Source organism: Dromaius novaehollandiae, chromosome 2, assembly GCF_036370855.1.
Source record: "Dromaius novaehollandiae isolate bDroNov1 chromosome 2, bDroNov1.hap1, whole genome shotgun sequence".
NCBI lineage: Eukaryota > Metazoa > Chordata > Aves > Casuariiformes > Dromaiidae > Dromaius > Dromaius novaehollandiae.
In genome coordinates this window covers 21,086,683-21,105,666 of record NC_088099.1, presented here as the reverse complement: position 1 = coordinate 21,105,666, position 18,984 = coordinate 21,086,683, and the positions used below count along the sequence as shown (strand labels likewise).

Here is an 18,984-nt window from a genome sequence, read left to right as displayed (position 1 = left end):
ACAGTGTTTGCTCCTGCCACTGTTGAGTTCAGTGCTGTTTCAGTTTCAAGTAGCTGACTATTTCTTTAATATTAAATTTGTAACTTTTGAATTGCCTAAGTAGGAGGGTTAAATTGGCATAGGCAGACCTGCAAGTTTACTACCTTGCTATTACGAGCTCTCTGAACATGGTTAGATCACACGGTGGTGGAGAAGCTTGGAGCTGGTTTAAATCAGTACTCCTAAGATGATGGAAAGTCACATGAGAAAACAGCTCTGCTTTCAAACCTTTTTATACTGTTCTCTAATTAAAAGAATTCCCAGATGTTACTGTGAATTGCTGCTCTTGGTAACTTTCCGAGCTTCAGAATCCGTTCAGGCAGTTTCATGTGAAAAATAGATTTAGACATTTCCATCATTATCTGAGTTTAAAATAATGCATAGGTAGAGAACTTAAGTTACAGGCTAGATGTTGCTATTGTTCAAAACAAATGAAAAAGTGTATCAACAGGACTTGGGGGGGGTGTGGAGTAGGAGGGAGACTGACAGTGTCTACGTGTGTATCAACAAAAATGTAAATGACCAGACAGAGTCTATATTTCATGTTTGGCAGTATACAATCAAAATGCTAAATAGGAACTATGTATTTATACACATCTTTTTTTCAATGGGAAGCTGAAGTAAAGAGTTCCCATATTTTCGTATAAACTACAGTATTGTCCTCTCAAACCCTGCAGTGCCTCGGGACTAGGATTACTTCCTGACCAACAGAGACAGCTTCTACTCCATCAACAGCACCAGCAATTTCAGCAGTTACTAAGTACTCAGCAACTCACATCAGTAAGTTTTAGTTGATTATGATTTATTACTCTTAAAATATTCTAAGATATGGACAGATTCCTCAGCACAATCTAAATATTAGAGATGTTTTAACATAGTACTGCTTTTTGAAAATCTTAAGTTTTGAGGGATTTCTATGTTTTGGGATGATACAGTCGTGCTAAATTACAGTGTGCCATTGCGCTGAGTGCATTGCTATGAACTGTTGCCTAGTGCCTTCAGTCCCTTTTCATCCTCTCTGGACATGGTGGCTTGTCTCTCTCAACATCAGCTGTGGGCAGTAGAATTTGGGAATGTTTATCGATTCTAAAAATATCCTAAGCTATTCCCTGATTCCACTAAGATTATAGCAGAAAAAATTCTGAGAATTATATGAGCTGGCTCTGCTCTGCCCTGCAGTATTCACATATGCCACTTGGCAGCTGTTTTAACTATCTGTGTTGTTAATTGCATAGTTTTAGTACTTTGACAAACATGATTTGATACTATTCTTGGATGTGTTTCTTCTGACAGGGGCTTGGCAAAGCCAGCAGACTTAGTTGAGCTTCTGCTAGGCTGCCGATTTCAGGAAATGTAACAGGCACTTTCTTCCCTTGCCCTCGGTCTTGTGCAATTTCATTAGTGTAATCTTAATTAACTGGCGTTAAGTTCGTGCTTGCCCTGGCTAAAGATCTGGGCAAGCAAGAACCCAGGGAGGATCTATTATTCATTAACTAATTCTTGATTACTTTTTTTCCTCACCTTACTCAAGGAACAACATCAAGCCCTTTTGTATCAATTAGTACAGCAACAGCACCATCACCACCAACACCATCAGTCTGAAGTACAGCAGTTGCAGATTACTGGAGGAGCACAGATACCCATAAACAACTTGCTTTCAGGCACACAGGCATCACCACTTAATGCAGCTACTACCAACCCATTCCTTACAATTCATGGGGATAATGCAGCTCAGAAGGTGACAGTAAGTATATTTCTCACCTCATTTTTAATGAAGTCTCTTCATGAGGTAATTAAAAGAAAAGCAGCAAGTTATGTGCATGTATTGACAACTCAAGGGTGGTATTTTTTATTCTGGTGTGGGTGTGGTTGTGTTGTGGGGTTTTTTTCAAGGCTTCAGCAACAGTTACTGAACTGCGGAACGTGGTGAACTTACACTATACCTTATACCTGTCTGCTCTGCTACACACTCCTGCTCCCTCGGATCAGGACTCCAATCCAGTGGCCCTTGCACTTCTCTCACATATCTTGCCAAACTGTGATTCTGGTCCTCCTTAGCCCACCTTCCCCCTGGTCTGGGTCCACTGGTAGATTTTTTCCTTTATCACCTGACTTGGAGAGTTTGTCCTGGCCAGGCACTGTGGAGCTGTACAGCAGCTGACCATTTGATGGCTTGAGAGAGGAGGAGCCCACAGCTGGGAAGGTGAAATATGTGTTAGGAGAATGTGTTACATGGATTTAGATTCTGGTGTGAGAAGGTGAGGATGTATACTGGGAGGCTGAGCCACTCTTCCCTTGCTTAATATAGTAGTAAAACTTTTCCTGGACAGATAAGAATCCTTGGAAAAGACCTGAAGTGGAAACAGCAGTGAGAAAAGGGAAGTTGTTCTGCAACAACGGATGGGAAGAGTTTGGGGTCAAGTGTTGAGCCCCCCCTCTGCTCCCACCCCCCCCACCCTCCCCAAAGTTGCAGCTGCCTTAGGGGCACTGCTGGAAGTAGAGCCACAGTGGTGGAGAGGAGCTCAGGCAGCTGGGCTTTGCAGTACTTTGATGGCATTGCTCCAAATATAAGGTGAGATGCACAGCGTAGCTGATGAATTTCCAAGACAGTTTCCCTGCAGACCTCTCCCTTCCCTTCAGAAATACGAGCATGTAATTTTACTAAGCTTTGTGTGTGTGCTTATTGTCCTTTTCTAATCCATTATTGTGATACTGCAAACTGTACTACGAGCTCCAGTAAGATCACGTTCTCTTCTGGTCACTGAGTGGAAGAGCGGAAGGGCTGTATCAGAGGAGTTTGCTCAGTGCTTTGTAACCCCCATTTAAAAAATGCAAAGTATTTGTTCTAGTATGGATCTCCCCTAATTTTCTAAAAAGTAATAGTTTTTTATGTGACAGATCTGTTTGTTCGGTATTTTTACAAATGGCTATTCCTAGGTCTGGACAGCCTGACTGGGCAGCACTAGTACATTTTCCAGATATGTTGTTGCAATTTTAGGGTTTTTTTCTTGTAACAGTTAAGTGGAAAGAATTCAAGGAAATTTTGAATATCTTCCAAACAAAACGCTTAAAAATAAATGTTTTTAATTGCAGTTATTTTTTCCCCCCAAAGAAAGAAAGAGAAAGAATATTTTGTTTTTATTCTCTTTCCAATTGGAACAAGTTTTTCAAACATTTCAGAATGATCAGTGAATGAAGTGAGGGTGTTTGCTCAGCCCTGTTTGGTACGTGCAGAAAAGATCTTTGTAGTGATTTAGGCAAGAACTACTAATCATGCAAGGTATTGCCAGAGAAGGGAAACTCAAGTGAGGGGACATGGAAATTATATTTCTATTCTGAGGGAGCAGATAGATGTAAATGGTTGAGTCTGTGGATAAGGGTGTGTTGTTGTTTGTATGTTTTTTGGATTTGGATGTAGTGAAAATCTTCCGTTTCATCAACCCTTCTCTACTGGGTAAAAAGTAAGAGATGACCTGGTATTTTCTGGGCTAACAAGTGGATCCAGGGGGAGGCCAACAGCCAGGAACAGAAACTCTTGTTGGGATGAAAGTGGAAGCAAAGTTTGTGTTTCATAATGCTAGCTGTGAAAGCCTAATTAAATAGGAGTTATTTCAGTGTAATCCTACTCTTTTAAGTAGTCTTTCCTTTCCCACTTTTGGTTCTATGAGACAAGATTATTCTTTACAATACAAGAATAATTTATTTACTGATTAGAGAGCTGTATCAATTTTATCTCATCTGCTGTTTTGTCCACAGTGTATTTCAACTCTGCTTTGTCATTTGCATGAATTTAATTTTATTTAGCTCTGTATTTTATAATCTGATTTTTAGAAGTATTTTCTCTTACACAGAGGCTCAATGATAAAACTGGACCAGTTGCATCAGAGAAGAGTTGACATTTGAATGATACTTGAGAACTGCACGTCCTGCTGTTACAGCACTTCCTCTGAATGCTAACTGCAGTCTTCCCTTCTGCAGATGTGAAGAAATGCAACAAGGAACTCTTACTGCACAGCAAAAGGTTAATAGGCTTCAATAGGGGTATTCTTGGTAGGCTTTGATTTACTTACTTGTTGCACTAAAATGGAAGTACTTTTTCATGTTTCAGACTGTGAAAAGATAAGATTCTGCAAAACATAGTTTTTTTGCCAGTATGATGGTACTAAGTACAAATTTGAACACAGAAAAATATATAGGCTTGATTCTTGAGTAGTAATCTTATTATAAATTCAAAGGCTAGTAAACTGTCTGCAGTCATGGATTACTTTGGTTTCAGAGCAGTAGTTTTAAAAACAACCCCCACCCCCTTCCCCAGCCAGTCTGATCTGCTGCAGTTGCAATATATCCTTTTAGACTAAGCTTGTAATGGCAGTCTGGATTTGCTATTTGTTGTTTTTTTACACATGTATTTTGAAATCTGACTCATAAGGGAATCCACTTTTGAACTTTTTATTCCTTTAAATTCCTGTTGATACATAGTGCGAGTTTTTCCTGAATAAGAACTACAGTATGGAATCCAAAGTTTATTGATTTTGGTGTAGGTTTTAGAGTTCTGAGGTTTTTAAAGAAACCAGTTTGGTTCAAATGGAAAAGTTTTCTTACCAGATGAGAAGGCCACACTGGAAAAGTATGTGCAGTGTTTGGCCTAAACCAAGTGCCTGTTGCTACCTCCGTTTTGTTGGAATGGCTGCAAACAGCTGATCATGCACTAGATGTGTCTTGTTAGCAGCAGGAATATTCAGTGTTGCACCAGCAGCCTTGTTGTTCTGCCTTTACTAGAAGTGTTTATACCACTGTAGACAGCTCAGGCAGATTGTTACCTGGGTCGCTTTTCACTAATAAATTACCAAAAAAAGTGAGTTAATATTTCCCACTAAAATTTATCAGTGGTTGAAATGGGTGAACTTGTGTTAGAACACTTCCACCTACAGTAGCTGATTTCCTGGTGTGACTATGCAGTGTGGTAAAGTAGAGTTTAAACTGAGGTAATGACCACTAACAATATTAAGGTGGGAATTATTAGAGGAAAGGACCCAGCTGTAATTAGACCTCCACTGTGTACTTATTTGGAAGAACATGTTAATTCTGCAATATGTTTCTTAGTTAAACATTGCACAGTTCTTACCTCATTTCTGTAAATAAAGTTTTGTGAATCTGTTTTGTATTGTGAAGAATTCATAAGAAAACATTGATATTTTGATTTGTAATATTTCTAATTAGTAGATTTAATTGAAAAAGGAAAAATAATTTATTTTTATATGTTCTGGGGAATTTTTTTAAAATGTCACAAATCACTTTTGTAGATACTTTACAAAAGTAAATCAGTGGTTTATTTTACTTACTCAACCCACTGGTGAATATTCTGTAACAATTTGTACAAATGGTAAAATGAAAATGTGCTGTTATTTTGACTAGATGTAAAATTCCAAGTGTATGAGAAGATATGTACAAAGCTTTTGTTAATAAAACTTTAATAATGTTTATAGTTGTATTTTGTTGTGTGAACATGACTGTTGTATGAAAAATCAGTATTTCTATTAATGTTACATGACAATTTTAATAGTTGGACATTACCACTAAAATTTATTACAACAACTTTTAAAAATGTTTCTCATTTTAATTTTTGCTTGCAAGAGATGTTGATGCAGCTGCACTACTTATGCAAAGACACTTGTTTACTGGACTGTCGCTATCCCATAGCTGTCCTGTTTCATAGTCTGAAGTCAGAATTTCTTGTTCTCAAGCTTGGAAGACAAATTCCTCTGAACTTGCAGGAGGAGGGGTGGGCTGTTGCTCTAATAGCCCAAATTCATTCTGAAATAACTTGCTGTGTGCTCTGTGCAGATGGGACATGTGCTGTCTTGATGCAGTGCCTAGGTTAAAGGGATCTTGACCTTGGGATGTTGCTGTAATCTTTTTCTTTCTTGTACTTTCTATAAAATAAGCTCAAGTTCTACTGCCCCCCCCCCCCCCGCATGTGTGCACACACACACACACACATGTGCATGTGCACACAATTTTTGCTCATTGCCCATGGGGGTGCTGGTGAACACAGAGCTAAGCTCCTGGACTTTCATTTCCCAGGGAGCAAGGAGGAAACAACACGGCTAGAACTTCACCCTTCTCTGACTGCCGCTTGGAAGTAAAATTTTGAGTTTTGTGACAATACAGGCTCTGGTAGAGAAGGGCTGCTTGCTTACTGCTTGCTTTGTTGGTCACAGTCAATACCAGGAAGGCAGAGTATATAGTGTATATATAGGGCAGGCCCCTTGATTTATACTTCACACTGGTTGGGCTGTTGATTGGGGCAGGGAGGGGAGAGGGAGAAGCCCAATTTGGTTGTTTACCAACTCACCTGTGAGACCTGTGGGCCTAAGCAGACCCCAGAAGCTTTGCCAGGTAGGCAGTGGATACCACTAAGTCATCTTGCTCCTATTAGAGTAGTAACACACCAGCTGGTAACAGCAGTGAGCCCTGTAGGTCCTTATGCATTTTCTTCTCTGATAGGGATTGCCAAAATTCCAGTATCTTTCCTGCTAAGCATGAAAGGAGCAAAGTTGGGAATAACAATGAGATTGCTGAGGACTGCCATTCTTAAGATTTTAACTGGTTCAAGATTGGTGCCAGAAGCCCAGGATAGTGATGGAGGTCTTATGGTACTCATAGTCCTGATGGGCCAACAGCAGGGAAATAATGAAAACTAATGACAATTCTGACATTTAAACTAAAATCCAATTCACTAGTCCTTCAAAGAAACACCACATCAAAGCCGAGTTCAAAGTAGAAAGCAACCTTGTTCCAATGGTTTTGCAGACTGGCATCAAAGATGATGGGCTGTGGCTGCTCTGGCACCAGTTCAGCAGATGCTGGTGCTGCAGCCCCGGTGGAATTCCTCTGCTGCCAAAGCGGCAACGCCTGCCACGCACGTCCCTGGCAGCCATGGTGCTGCTACCGGGCTACCCTCAGACTGTGTCAGGAACCACTCAGGCTTCAGTGGCATGAGAGCAGCGAAGTGCGAGGGTGCAGTGGTCCAAGTTAACACACACTTGAACTTTTCACATTTCACCAAACTCCAGCTTTACTGACAACACGGACTAGCACACCTTACAGCTTAGGGGAGCCCGCTCATGGCCTGACTGCTGGAGTGACAGCCTCTACGCAGCTCAAAGCAGGCTCTTGGCTTTTACCAATCAGCTTCATGTAGCCATTCAAACCGTGTTAACAGAAGCTAATATTTCAGCAATATGATTGTGTGCTATTTTGCAGTGTCTGATTTTTGTTTTTCATAAGCTGCACTTAAAAAAAACAAAAACAACAACAAAAAAAAACCCCAAAACTTCTTGTTGGGTCTTCTTTAAGACAGCTTTTAAGTTAAACAGTATTTCTTTTATTGTTTTCAGAAGCTCATATCCTCTCAGTAAATAGCTCATATTGCTAAATCTTGTCCTAAAACACAATAGCATTTAAAAATTTCTTTCACGTATTGTAAGCCATAAAGTTGAGGATGATGTAGGCCAAACATTTACATGTACAAGCCATTGTAGAATAGCACCTGTTTTGCTTGCTGCTAGAACTAAGCTAAACTACATTAGCGTGATCTTAACCTTTACAATGTCTCAATCATATTCCACTCATTCAACTATGGTTGTCAAGTTGTTACTTTACAACAGACTCATGCTTTATACACGGATATCTTGTTTTATTGTGTGTTGCTTTACCGATATTGTGGGCTTTACAAATCGAAAGCTAGCGGCAACACTGAGGCAAGCAAGTCCATTGGCACCATTTTTTCCAACAGCGCGTGCTCACTTTATGTCTCTGTGTCATATTTTGGTAAGTCTCACAATATTTCAAAATTTTTTCATCATTATTATTATAATATCTGTTATGGTAATTGGGTTGGGGGGGGGGGGCGGCCATGGACTGACTGGATGCTCCCCTATCTATCTCTCACCTTCTCCTCGGGCCGCTCTATTCCGTGAGCCACAACAATACTGCAATTAGGCCAATTAATAACCCCCACAGTGGTCTCTAAGGGTTCAAGTGAAAGGAAGAGGCACATGTCTCTCACTTTAAATCAAAAGCTAGAAATGAGGCAGCTTAGTGAGGCAGGTGTCGAAAGCCAAGCCAGGCTGAGAGCCAGGCTTCGTGTGCCAAACAGCCAAGTTGTGAATGCAAAGGAAAAGTTCTTGAAGGAAATTAAAAGTGCTTCTCCAGCGACCACACTGCTGATAAGAAAGCAAAACAGCCTTATTGCTGATATGGAGAAAGTTTTAGTGGTCTGGCTAGAAGATCAAACCAGCCACAACATTCCCATAAGCCAAAATCTAATCCAGAGCAAGGCCCTAACTCTCATCAAGTCTATGAAGGCTGAGAGGTGAGGAAGCTGCAGAAGAAAAGTTTGAAGCTAGCAGAGGTTGGTGCATGAGGTTTAAGGAAAGAAGCCGTCTCCGTAACATAAAAGTGCAAGGTGAAGCAGCAACTGCTGATGTAGAAGCTGCAGCAAGTTATCCAGAAGATCTAGCTAAGATAATTGATGAAGGTGGCTACACTAAAGAAGAGATTTTTTTCAATGTAGCTGAAACAGCCTTATATTGGAAGAAGATGCCATCTGGGACTTTCATAGCTAGAGAGAGGTCAATGCCTGGCTTCAAAGCTTCAAAGGACAGGCTGATTCTCTTGTTAGGGGCTAATGCAGCTGGTGACTAAGTTGAAGCCAATGCTCATGTACCATTCCGAAAATCCTAGGGCCCTTAAGAATTATGCTAAATCTACTCTGCCTGTGCTCTGTAAATGGAACAACAAAGCCTGGATGACAGCACATCTGTTTACACCATGGTTTACTGAATATTTTAAGCCCACTGTTGAGACCTACTGCTCAGAAGAAAAGATTCCTTTCAAAATATTGCTGCTCATTGACAATGCAGCTGGTCATCCAAGAGCTCTGATTGAGATATGACGAGATTAATGTTGTTTTCATGCCTGCTAACACAACATCCATTCTGCAGCCCATGGATCAAGGAGTAATTTCGACTTTCAAGTCTTATTATTTAAGAAATACACTTCGTAAGGCTATAGCCACAGATTGTGATTCCTCTGCTGGACCTGGACAAAGTGAACTGAAAACCTTCTGGAAAGGCTTCACCATTCTAGATGCCATTAAGAATATCTGTGATTCACAGGAGGAGGTCAAAATATCATTAACAAGAGTTTGGAAGAAGTTGATTCCAACCCTCATGGATGAGTTTGAGGGGTTCAAGACTTCAGTGGAGGAATTAACTGCAGATGTGGTGGAAATAGCAAGAGAATTAGAAGTGGAGCCTGAAGATGTGACTGAATTGCTGCAATCTATCTCATGATAAAACTTAACAGATGAGGAGTTGCTTCTTATGGATAAGCAGAGGGAGTGGTTTCTTGAGATGGAACCCACTCCTGGTGAAGATGCTGTGAACACTGTTGAAACAACAACAAAGGATTTAGAATATTACATACACTTAGTTGATAAAGCAGCAGCAGTGTTTGAGGACTGACTCTAATTTTGAAAGAAGTTCTATTGTGGGTAAAATACTATCAAACAGCATCGCATGCTACAGAGAAATCCTTTGTGATGGGAAGAGTTAATCGATATGGCAAACTTCACTGTTGTCTTTTTTAAGAAATTACCACAGCCACCCCAGCCTTCAGCAACCACCACCCTGATCACTCAGCAACCATCAACACTGAGGCAAGGCCCTCCATTAGCAAAAAGATTACGACTCGCTGAAGGCTCAGATGTTGGTTAGCATTTTTTAAACAATAAAGTATTTTTTAATTAAGGTATGTACATTGTCTCCTTTCAACAGAAGTTGAACCTCAGGCTGGGCCAGCTCCTTTGGAGCTTGAGAAGCCAAGAGGGAAGCAAGGCTGGATGGGGCCTGGACATCCCTAAGCTTACACACGAAGGAGCCCTCCAAGACACAGTATCTCTGAGCACTGCTCTTAACCAGGGTGTAACATAATGGTATGTACAGTCTTTGCTCACCCTTAAGGTCTTAAGGCCCTTCCTTCAGATAAACTGTAGCTTTCAGTACTACCTGAAGTTCTTCAGCATGGATGTTCATAGAAACAAAGTAGTAAAAAGTTTCTTACCAGTAAGCGGTGCTCTTCCTTCTTCCTTAAATTCTAGGGCTAAGAGAGCCCTCTTTCTTGCTCCAAACTAAGCCCATTATCATACATCATGACCATGACATGAAAAAATTATGTATTAATTGCATCACAGAGAGACAGAGATCACCAAAATGCAAAGCTCCCCTCTTACATACTTCAAGCTTTGTCTCTCCTTTTCCAGTATATAGTATACACCAACAATTCCTCTGTCTTTCCTAGTAACTCATGCCTTGGAGGCCCTGCATCATTCTCTTCGCTTTGTCCAAGCAGTCTAGCTCTTCCCCGCAGTGTAATATCCTAGACTGAAGACACCATTCCAGGTGAAGCCTTGTAAATCCCGAGTAGAAAGGAAAGATTACTTTTTGCCTCTCATAGGCAATGCTGTCCTGTTATTTGCCTTTGTTGAAACAGCAAGATATCACCAACTTATGCATTACAGAGGACTACAAAGAATATAAATACTTTTCCTGAAGAGCTTCACTAGTTACTTGCCAGCTCCCATTAGTGTAGCTGATTATTCCCATTTGCCCTCTTCCTTATTGAATACATCCCATTTCATCTAAGGAGCTCACATCCTCAGACCATTAAAGAGGGGCTCACCAACTCAGACAGCCACTTAGATACAGCATCACTCCCTTTTGGAGGATGAAGGTACATTTTGAAAAACATTATCTGAAAGTAATCTTAGGCCTAGGCCTAAGGCCTAGGGTATTTCAAATGTTGATTTTCATTTGAAAAATAACAGTCAGAAGTAAATATTTTACAATAAAATTGAGTGTAAAATGCTATCTCAGAGCAGCTAAGCAGAACCAGGGCAGGAGTCAGATCTGGATTCAGAGAAACTCTATAGGAACATATAACCAAGAACGAATGGTCACCGAGCCCTGCTCCTGCATTTACAAACAACTGCAGACACCTTTGTAAACTGCTGCAGCTCCCTTGACAATCTACCATCCTCTAGTTTCCACTTCTCTACCTTTTTGTAGACTGCTGTGTCGGAACCTTCCCTCTTATAGCAGAAATACTCTAATTACCAGCCTATTTTTTTCAGTAACGCTCTACCTCCATTTGCTCCTGTGACAGCACTGCCATAGTTTAAGTCTTCAATCCCAATGCTATCAGTACTCTACCAAGTTAATTTTCCCCAATTCATCTAACCATTTTAGTAGCTTTTCTCTGAAGCCATTTCAATTACCTTGCTTTACACAGTGACAGTCATTTACCTTCCAGTGTCCCAGCTGACCACTGCCTATGGAAAGTTAAGATTTCCTTTTATCTTTTGAAGATACTTCACGTGACCCCCACCTCGGACTGCTCTCTCATAGGTGCGTTAATAGTACAGGACTACCCCATTTGACCGTTCAGCACACACAGACCATAAGTGCAGCTGCTGAATAGGTTTTGTTTCCAGGGCAATTAACATTTGAAATTTCCCGTGGAACAAAATTTAAACACATTAGTGTTTATTAAATGTTCATAACTTCATTATTTTTTTACAGGCCAAGATTAATTTATGTAAGACAAAAAAAATCAAAGTGTTCCACTTGGCAACAAGCATATATGTAACACGTTCATCTTTCCTAAATAGTCCTGCCTTCAAGTTCTACGGAAATGGAGTGAAATTTAGTGAAATGTTGATCTGTCAAAAGCAACACACGTGGCAGAAAGCTACTGGAGAAAAGTACCAGTGGCAGAAAGTTAGTGGAGGTTTTCTGCCTACCTCCAGTCCTAGACACAAGCAAGGTCCAATTTTGAGTTTATAGATTGTGTGGTTTTCTGATTTTTCATTTTTGTATTAAAACAAAATCAGAATCTGAATGTTAAAACACTAAAAAAAAAGTCAGCCCTTAATATTTTTGCAAAAAAAATATATCACTACTCTGATTTATTGACATTTAAAGCCCATCGGGTACCTCTTATTCCAGTATTTAAGCTTTGTATAACTTCTCCAAAATGATGAAAAATACAATAGGCAAGTGATGAATTATACCATTATACCATTTCAAATATAAAAATCAAACTATATGGCATCCAGTGTTTAGGAAAAACAAAATATGAAAAATCTTAGCATACTGATGTTAGTTTTTAAGTCCAATTCTTTACTTAAAACCCGGTCATAAGTGCATATGTTCAAATACTTCTTAATTAAAGGCCTTATATATTCTTACCCATTCCAACTTTACCAAATAACAGCACTACTTAATATCATTGTATATTAGTCTGCAAGGAAGGTGAAAGCAATTGCATTGCAGGTGCATATAAATGAATATGAAAGTTAAGATGAGAAATACTGCTTATTTCAAAATAATATTAAATTTGATAGACATTTTATGTAGCAGCAGATATATGCATATAAGCATGTTGTCTTGTATTTATCTCCAGAAGAAAGGAAAAAAAAAACCCAGAGTTCCATTAATCTCATACCTTAATATTTTCAGATCGATTCTCTCTCTTTCAAAACAGCATTTAAAATTCTTTATAGCTGTATGTTTATTAGCTGTAGACCTATCAGTTCCAGTGTGCAATAATGAGCGTGGGTTTCTTGAAAGGTTCACTAGCTCTTAAGACATTGTTATTACACATCTGTATGAGCAGCTCTCCAACAGAAAAATACACCTCCAATCTTTAACATACAAAGTAGTTAAGTAAGATGGCATAAGATTTATTGATATTTTCTTTTACTAAGGCACATGACGTATAGAAATAGCGAGGTACAAAAATGCAGTTTCCTGCATATGAGATTTAAATCTCATGCTGACAAAGACAAGCTAAATTTCTTCTGTTCACAACATTCAGGTTTTAGCCATTTTTTTCTTTTGTACCAGTTCAACAAGCAACTTGTATCTTGCTATACACTCCTCCTACAAGGAAAAACAAAAGTGTTAATTAAAATTTGATACATTAATATTGTTTTAACTTGATATATGCTACCTCATTATAGAAGAAATGATAGGCTTTTTTTTTTTTTTAAAGTTATTCATATACTGAATTTCAAAAGGTGAATCTACATCTAGTGAAAAAGTAGACTAGAAAAATGAACTTTCAATCTAAGTTCCTTGATGGATAATTTCTCTCTCTGAAGAACACACAAAACCAGGAAAGCAGTCCAGTACTTCTCCATAATGACTGAAAAAACAATTATTCAGTAATTGTATTGTAATATCTAATTTGGAGTAGTTATGCTGGTAGAAGCCACACTGCAGACCCTCGCACCCTGTCAAACGCAAGCCTCCAGCACCACTCTCCCACAGCGCCTACCGACACCGCACAGCGTTGAAGAGCTGCAGAGCCAGAGAACTGCTTGAATCCCTGCCCATGTTTCCTGCTCTCTCACACTGCATTTTTGACACAAACAAAATTAGGAATTTCTGTAGCTATGGTGATGGAAGCAAGCAAACTAAACTACCACAACTATGGAATCTAACACAGACCAACTCTATCAATGATAACGAACGTGGTTTTGAAAAGACAAGACTTACCAACAGGGTATTAGATAGGCTACTGAGCATTTTACATGTGCAGCTGGATTACTCATTTTGTTTGTTCATTGAGATGTGTTGAGAAAGGTATTGTAAAAATGAAAGCAAAGCAGGTCACCAACATTTGGTTACTAACGGTGAATTAAAATTTGTTTAAAATCTAATTTGTCCTGCAGGTATTTTAAGTGAAACACCAGGTATTTCAACTTTTTCTATAATATATCAAACAAACTTAATTAAATGAAAATATTTAAAAAAAAACAGTAAATATGACAATAATGCTCTTTAGGTTATGTTTTGGCTGACATTAACAAGCTGGATTAAAGACCTCATCTTTCTGCATGGACTCTCAGTTCTTAAGGTAATCATTAACCAGTAGGAAATATCTTTCCCCTCAGTTTATACTAGAATTCAAGCAAAACAGTGACTGTACCTTACTTTTTCCAGGAACACATTTTGCTATTTTATCCCAGCGATCTGATGTTCCCTTTGGATATTGCTGCAGGGCCATTTCAAGCAGTTTCTGCTGATTTTGAGTCCACAATTCTTCTGAGGCACGGCTTTTCTCTTTTCTTCTGCTCTCATCATCACTGTCGTCTTCTTGCTCTGCATTATCAAAGTCCTTCTGGCGTCTTCCTCTGCCCTTCTCTTCTGGTACCTCTTTCATTGCTGCTAGAATCATTTCAGGTGCTTTGATAATTTTCCGCTTGCGATGCCTAGTTTCACTGGTCTCCATGTGATCTGTTTGGACCCCCATCTGCTCTGGGAAATGCTCATCGTTTCCCTCCTCCTCCTCCTCCTCTTCCTCCTCCTCTCTTTCTCGCTGCGTGATTATGTGGTCTGGCAAATGCACGCTGCCTTTGACATTCTTGGAATTCTGGGCCAGGCTTTTAAGCTCAGAGAGCCTAATGATACCTGTTTGAAATATTGCTGTACTTACTAAAAAAGTAAAAACAAACCACAAACAAAAAGGGAACTGCCTGCAAATAAAAGATAGCCAGAATAGTACAGAGAGAAGGCAAAGCTCATACAGCTTAAGAGCGTAAGGAAAATGTTTATCCAGAAATCAAGACACTGGTTATGAAGCAATAAACTTTGTCAATTATGCACTTAGCTGGTATATGTGAAGTGACAAGTAAATTGCCACACCGACATAAACAAACAGGACAGAACAGCACAAACAAGCCAGCCAACCCCAAAACAAAGTGAAGGAGAATGGCTGGGTGCAGGCAGCTAAGGGGAAGCATTCCCGCAGAGCATCCCCAGCCCTTCTGTTTGCACAGAGCAGGGCAAAGTTGCACAAGACTCTCTGCAGCGCATACCCTCAAAGTTATAAAACGCACTGCATTTGCATAGCTATAATCCATGCAGTGTGCTTGTTATAAGTATGAGTGAGGATCTAATAGCACACACCTGGCGTATATGTAACGGAGTCCTTCAGTTGTTTGGCTTTCATGGTAACCTGCGTTTAAGAAAAAAAAAAGAGACAGAGAGAAAGAAAAAAGAAAAAAAGGACTATTTTAAAAATTACATTATTATGGCAACTTAGCCCACACCACCAACCCTGCAACACACACGCGTACTGCGAGGCTAACATTCTGGTGGCTTCCTTCACATGGGAAGCCCAAACTGGCAATAGGTAACTTTGCAGACTTTGTCCTTTTAAAAACATTCTTAGCTTACTGAAACAATGTAAGCAATGCTATATATTTCTATTACTACCACCATAATACTCACTATCAAAGTAGAGATTTAAATTTTATTCCTTCATTGTTAAACTCTAAATCTCTAACCTGAAAAATGTCACAAGGAGAGGGAGAAAATGGAAATCAGTGAGCTCTGTCTTGATATGAGTTACTCAATACTGAACAAAGGAACAAAATAACCCCCAGAGGTCCAGGTGATGAAATATGCTAGCGTGCATTCAGTCCTGAAATGCATAAAATGTAATATTTTGACTGCCAAAGATCACCCAAGAGACCTCCTAAATCCTGATAATTCAGGGAAAAAGTTTTCTGTGCATGAGGATACAAAAGAGGGAGAGATGCCTGCTTCAATTCCTGTATTTATACCTAAATCTGTGTATCGGGAGAAAGGTGGCACCAGGCTGAATATTTTCATCATTACTGAAGCAAGGAAATAAGCAGGCTTTCTCCCCACCCTGAACTAGGAGGTCCCTCATTTCCACATTTCCAGACCTCACTAGATATATCCTACAGATAAGAAACACCACAAGCTCCATCTAAAATTGAGGTTCTTTTAATCACTTAAAGATGATTGTGTTACGTCAAGTGATCTAGACTCCAAAATTCAAGTACCAGCTACAGCTGAAAGCATCTTGAAATGCAGTACTTACAGAAATATCCTGATTTCTAAGTATTGAAAATGTTTTATGAATTTCAGATTTTAGTTTTGTGGAATATGAGGTCTTTGGGCAAAATACAGAAATTGAAATTAAGTAGTCTGAGGCACCCAAGTTGCATAAAATCTGAAATGCAAAACAGGTAACCTGCTCTCAGGATCTATACGACCTGGGACGGGCAGCCTGAGTTTCCTGCTGTTTGAGCCCGGGACTTTAAACATTCGTATTCTTTTAGTATTAGACAGTCGGCAGCTTGCTGCCCAGAGAGAAAATAAAAAATACATCACCTACAAAGTCAGAAATTCCACCATGTGGGATCAACATTTACCCCCAACATGACTCATTTAGACCTTCAGAGCCACAGCACAGACCACTGCCATTTTAGCTGACAATTAGTTAAGAATTGCAGACCATTAATCTCCCCATAGAGCAGCACTGGACAGGAACCTGCCAGTGTATTGTACAGCTATTTTCTGGCAGAAGAATATATAAAGATTCAGGACTTTTGCTCCATGACAGGATTCATAAGAGACTGTTTCAATAGTTAAAGCCCTCTGGTACTTTCTGTTCCTAGTGTCTGTTTGGTTCTTCCCTCCCAAGTTTCTGCCCATGACATTATAGGACCTTGCTGTAACTCCTTAAAAAAAAAAGACAGTAAGACTTAACGAGGCAAAATAATTTATCTCCCCCAAATTAATCCTCATCTTCTGGGATTATTAAATTTAAGCAAGAACTCGATGAACAAAAATATCCCAACTCTAATTAGAAAAAAAACCTTTGCCCAGAGATAGGCATCTGGCCTGGATAATTCCAGTTTCTACTGTTGCAGCACGACAAAGTTTTAATCATTTGAAGACAAAGTCTCATAATACTAAAATGTACTGATATTTTTAACAGGAAATATTAGCTTTGTCTGTGATGTGCATGATCCTGTTTTCAAAACAACAGGATAGATCCCCCTTGAAACAGGTAATCTACTAACAGAAATTATCTTCCTTGAAGAGTTTAAAGTCTAAATTCATCCCAATTAAAACATTTGTGCTCTATTCGCATTATTAGCACTGGCGTGTCTCTGCAGGGCCACTGCTTTAAAAGGTTGAGCGCAGGAGAACCCATCCTTGGCTGCTGAACAGAACAGACTCCACCGTGGTGACCGGCTATGCATCTCTTGAATAGAAACTAAGTTAACACAAACTGGATTATAATAGATTATTTGGAAAAGAGTGAGGACAACTTGTCACACAGCCAAGTAGCAAATACTTTAGAGCTTGCTGTAGTGATGCAGCAGATCTGCTGTGAATATGACAGGGTATCACCTACATTCATGTACGCCAGGCAGCTGATTCTAAACCATTTTGCTATTTTTGAAATACTTCCTTCAAAAGATGTGCAGGCAACTTATATAGCCAAGAGGAAGGGAGAAGAAATTGCCCTGAACCAAACATGGCAGAATAAATTTCAAGCAAAGACAAAGACAGATGCACTGAGTTGTTAACTCGATGGCACTGCTCCATTTTCTGTATGTTGAACTGACATTTTAAGAGGTTTGCAATTACCATTTTATCTTTTAAACTGAGACTATGCATGCAACAAACTTTGCATTACAAGTGGTACAAGTTAACACCTTGGATTCAAGTTTCCTTTACAAGCCAGATGTTCCCAAATTAGGCTATCTTAGGTATCCCATAATAGATGTGAATTTTGCCGTAATCCAGTTAAATTAGAATCTAAAACAGCCTTCCCACGAAAACAGTGAAGGATTTAGTTTTATTACTAGATCCTAACGGTATTGCACATTTTCCCCTATGTGTAAAAAGTTCAGAAGTAACAGCCTGTGCCACCTTAGGTTATCTTCTTGTGGTTAATGTCAGCAACCATGATTTGGTAAAGCTGGCAGCCTTAGCATTTACAGTAAATTACTCCATTTATTACATCAAATATTTCTGATGCTTTCTCTTATGAAGGCATTAGGATATCTCTATTTTCAGTGGACTTTCAATTTGAACATGCATCTGGTAAGCTGGAAGTCACACCTCTGTGTATGGTTTAGATTTTGAAAATCTGTAACTTTGGAATTGAGCAAGCTTAGTCCAGCACCCCTGTTAACCCAAGTCTGACAACTCATCAAGCTTCTTACTAACAGATTTACTATCATCTTTTGCAGGTTACATGATGATTTATCTATTATTCTCCTCTCTTCCCTCACACTTTTTTACAGCTGTCTTCTTTGTATGGGTGATTTTGCAAGTCCTTTTTTAGGTGCTAGGTAAAGCTCATGTTTACTCTAGCTTATTTCACTTAAGAGTTCCATGTATCACTTATCTAGACCAAAGATTTGCTTGTCAGTCGGCTACAGTTGTCATCGCCATTAAGATGCTGACACAGGGGAAGAATCATAACATGTCAGTATTAGCTTTTAAAGGATTATTATGAATCCAACCTACGGAACATCTGAAATCTGTATTTCAATTTGATTTGAGTTTAATCATTGCTCTTGCCACTCAGATTTGCAGTCTTTCCTGATGCCTATACTTTCTGACATCCTTAATACCAATTTAAATTTCTTCACCAGTGAGTAGTAGTATCTAGTAGCTGGTTCTTAACGCTTTGATTTTGAAAACCAAATGTTGCTCTTTTGCTTTCTCTACTCCAATTCTTACCATACCTTGCTTCGATTATTATCCTTTCACAAGGTAACAGACCACATGCCTAGAAATAATGTTCTTCAAAGTATAAAGTAGCTGCAGAATTGCTCTTCTAACCATTGATGTTATTGTTAGTACATAATGCTGTAAAAATGAAAGTTTTCACATATATTAAATTATGAGTTTTATCCTTATTGTGAAAAGCTGTAACAGAGTGTTATTACTGACAACAGCCTCCACTGCAGCCTTCAGTGTAAGTCAGTCCTTAAGAAATCCTGGGTTTGGGGACACCATAAAAAGTAAGGATCAAGAC

General features: G+C 39.2%; 2 protein-coding genes across 8 annotated transcripts in view; one reads left to right on the top strand and one right to left on the bottom strand.

Moving 5' to 3' along the window:
• MLLT10 (MLLT10 histone lysine methyltransferase DOT1L cofactor) overlaps positions 1-5,520 on the top strand; it is a 144,661-nt gene extending 139,141 nt beyond the window's left edge. For 6 of the 7 annotated variants that reach the window (XM_026098559.2, XM_064505949.1, XM_064505950.1 and 3 more), the window contains 3 exons: positions 717-819; positions 1,571-1,783; positions 3,874-5,520. In XM_026098559.2, coding sequence (XP_025954344.2) covers positions 717-819; positions 1,571-1,783; positions 3,874-3,942 — 385 coding nt within the window. In that variant the 3' untranslated portion in view covers positions 3,943-5,520. The remainder of the gene's footprint in view (positions 1-716; positions 820-1,570; positions 1,784-3,873) is intronic. The other variant, XM_064505947.1, reaches the window with a different exon arrangement.
• Positions 5,521-12,826: 7,306 nt separating this feature from the next.
• The window catches only part of DNAJC1 (DnaJ heat shock protein family (Hsp40) member C1), a 109,686-nt gene continuing 103,528 nt past the window's right edge, over positions 12,827-18,984 (bottom strand). Inside the window, exons 10-12 of the mRNA XM_064505954.1 lie at positions 15,078-15,126; positions 14,098-14,579; positions 12,827-13,046 (exon numbers count right to left, since the gene is read on the bottom strand). Of these exons, the coding sequence (XP_064362024.1) occupies positions 12,978-13,046; positions 14,098-14,579; positions 15,078-15,126 (600 nt within the window). The 3' untranslated portion in view covers positions 12,827-12,977. The remainder of the gene's footprint in view (positions 13,047-14,097; positions 14,580-15,077; positions 15,127-18,984) is intronic.